General features: G+C 48.4%; 1 protein-coding gene across 1 annotated transcript; it reads left to right on the forward strand.

Moving 5' to 3' along the window:
• Window positions 1-905: 905 nt before the first annotated feature.
• Window positions 906-1,079, forward strand: LOC104167451 (coiled-coil domain-containing protein 3-like; the record flags this gene model as incomplete). Its single annotated transcript, XM_009707703.1, has 1 exon — window positions 906-1,079. A coding segment is annotated over exon 1 (174 nt), but the record flags the coding sequence as incomplete, so codon positions are not given.
• Window positions 1,080-2,929: the final 1,850 nt, after the last annotated feature.

Consider the following 2,929-nt stretch of genomic DNA (forward strand, 5'->3'; position numbering starts at 1 on the left):
CTCCGTCCCGCTGCCGCTCTCCCCGCAGCACCTTCTCCTTTTGCACTTCCACCCGTAGTTTAATCGGGAAAAAACCCAACCAACCAAACAGCAAACCAACCCTAACTCCCTAATATTCCAGCACTGCCGGGCAGCAGATGTACAGGGAGCTGCTGTTGAGTAGCCCCTGGGTGCTGCCACTTTACTTTTTACGGTGGGACGGTCACGGCGCTGGAGAGAGGCCAGCGCCTGTTCGCCAAAGTTTGGCATGGGAGTTTAAAACTCATCCCCAAATACTCACCCGATAGCTTTCTCTCGGCTTTCCCAAGTCCCAGCCAAATCCTGACTTTGGACTCATCGAAAGAATAAGGAATAAACCACAATGTGGGAACAGAGCCATCGCCGTGACCTTTCAATCCAAGAGAGTTTGCGAAATACTACTCAGTGGCTTGTTTTGAAATACTTGGTATATTCTTACACTGGGTGTGTAAAGAAACACAGCTTGATGCTATCTAGTGCTTAGTCTGTAGCAGTATCTTTAAACATGTCTCACAAAAGTTATTTATTGACTGTTTGAAGGAGTACTTAAACTCCGGGATCAAGGGCAAAACAATGCAAATTCAGTAGGAACCATGGGCCAAAATATAGATTTGCCTCATTCGTGGGAGTTCATTGATGTCTGCAGGGTGGCAGGAGCCTGTTAGGTCCTTACCGCTGCTGCCTGGTCCAGTCCTCCTCCGTGGTGGAAATTGCCATCTTGGCAACTAAGTGCCAGGACTGCTGAGAGCCACGTGCTGGCTAAAAGTCTGTCTGTGTGCCTTTGGTGGTACTTGTTGAGCCAGGCTGAAGTACGACGGGTGACTTCTGTGGGAGAGAAAGTGCTGTTCAGCCTCACAGTGGGCTGCCCGTACAATTTGTGTTTCAGAATGGATGAGAACTACATCCTCCTGCCGCACGGAGTCAACTTCCAGGAGGCGATTTTCCCAGACACCCAGGAGAACAGAAGGATGTTTGCCAGCCTTTTCCAGTTTTCTAACTGCTCACAGGCGCAGCATGTGTTGAGCTTCTCCAGTGACTGGGAGATTCAAGAAGACAACCGGGTAAGGGATTTTTTTGCTCTCCAGTACTTGTTTTCGAGGTGGGAAAAAAAATTCCTGTGTCATTTGCAAACATATATATATGAATGCAGAGCAGCAGGTCCCTGATTTTCCTGGTCCTTTGGTAGTATCACTGGCAAAGTAACACACTGGTGGGGAGATGTTAAACTCTGTTTTCAAAGCTGACCTTTCTGTTAGCTCTTTAGCTTCCTGTGGACCTGAGCAAAGCTTGGTATCAACCTGTCCATAAGCAACAGGTTGGAAACCACTATTGCTTGTGATCCTGTCCTAGTCCACACAGCTCGTTCCTGAGTTTGCTGTCTCTAGACCCCACACTTTAACTTCAGCTGAAACGTTCAACTTTGCTTTTGTACTTCTGTGTTCATCTCATGTGAGTGAGACCAGTGCCTGGACCGTGACCGACTGTAAGGGATTATTCTTGCCTAACTCCACATAACAGCATAAACATCTCCTGAACTAATCACCCTAAGCTGTCTTTGTAGCAGCTGGGGAACTGTAGCACTCTTGAGGGCATGTTTCGTCTGAGCGATGCCGGCACTTACTTCTGAACAAGCTGAATGAAATGCCTCTTTCTCCTCTCAAGGGAGGCCACAGCAAGTAGTTCACCCTCTAAGCGACCCTCCCTTAAGAAAGTACATTTTTAGTATGGAAAGTCCAACGATGCCCATTGTTAGTGGCTTCTGAGCCCCTTTATGGGGCTGTAGTGTGTGTAATAAATGCAGGATTTTAATAAATACTTCCTTGGCAGAGAGGAGCAACCTGCAGTTGTGTGTGTGCATGTTCTGGATGTGCAAATACATTTGCAAAAGTGGAACTTGGAGAGCTGTTTTAGCACCAAACTTTGTTTTATGAGCCTGGTGGTTTCCACTGGTAGCTGAGAACATTTTAAGCATCTCTTTAGGTCAGAATGAACAGGACACCTGTCATCGCTTGCATCTTCCGTAGATTCATCCAAGGCACATATTTACGTATGGCAGCAGATACACTAGGGGATTGTTTGGGAGATGGATGGAGGGAGCTCGGAAGTTGGCTGAGCCCTTTCCCTTCACCAGCTGGCCGACCACCGGCATACAAAGTTTGAGCTGCTGCGTGGCTGTCTGGCCAGTGACAGAACCCTGCTCTGTGGGATGCCCTGTGGGCAAGTGTTTTCTCACTCCTGATATTTTGGGGAGGGAGCAGGGAACAGTGATGTTCAGATATATATTTGGGGACAGCAGCAGGAATTGATGTTTAAGAGAAAATGAATTATCTTACAGTTAGATTGCAGAGCCATAACCCTGGCTGGGGAAGAAGGGGGAGGCGGAGAGCCCCGATCCCAGCCCTGACTCCTCCCTGCCAGCCCGCAGGCTCCCCAGTGCCCCAAGCAGCGTATTTGGCAAGTAAAAGCACTGCTTCTGCCAAATCTACAGATTTTGCTCCAGGGGAGCAAAGTGGCATTGGGGGACCACCAGATCCAACCCCCAGTGTCTGCTTGTGATGCCTCTGCGCTGGTTATTTAGCCACGCCAAGCTAAATGTAGGGTGGATCTTGATGGGTTGGTGCTTGTTTATGCCAGCAGTGAATCTCACCTGTTAGCTTTCATGGAAATCACAATGCAGAAACCCCCAGGGTAAGTTAGGGCAACCAAAAGCATATGTATCAAAAGTGCATTTCAGCTGTTGGGCTCTTTGACCCCACGCAGCTGTGAGCAGACTAGGCGGGGATTAGAGCCGCTGGTTGCACAGACTGGGGCAGAGGGCTTTACATACTTTAACACCCACCCGTCGAGTGAGTAAATTCAGCACAACTGATGGACACTTTGTCTCCCTTTCATAAAGAAAAGTAAAAGCTTC

The sequence above is a fragment of the Cariama cristata genome, unplaced genomic scaffold, assembly GCF_000690535.1.
Source record: "Cariama cristata isolate BGI_N322 unplaced genomic scaffold, ASM69053v1 scaffold39789, whole genome shotgun sequence".
Classification (NCBI taxonomy): Eukaryota; Metazoa; Chordata; class Aves; order Cariamiformes; family Cariamidae; genus Cariama; species Cariama cristata.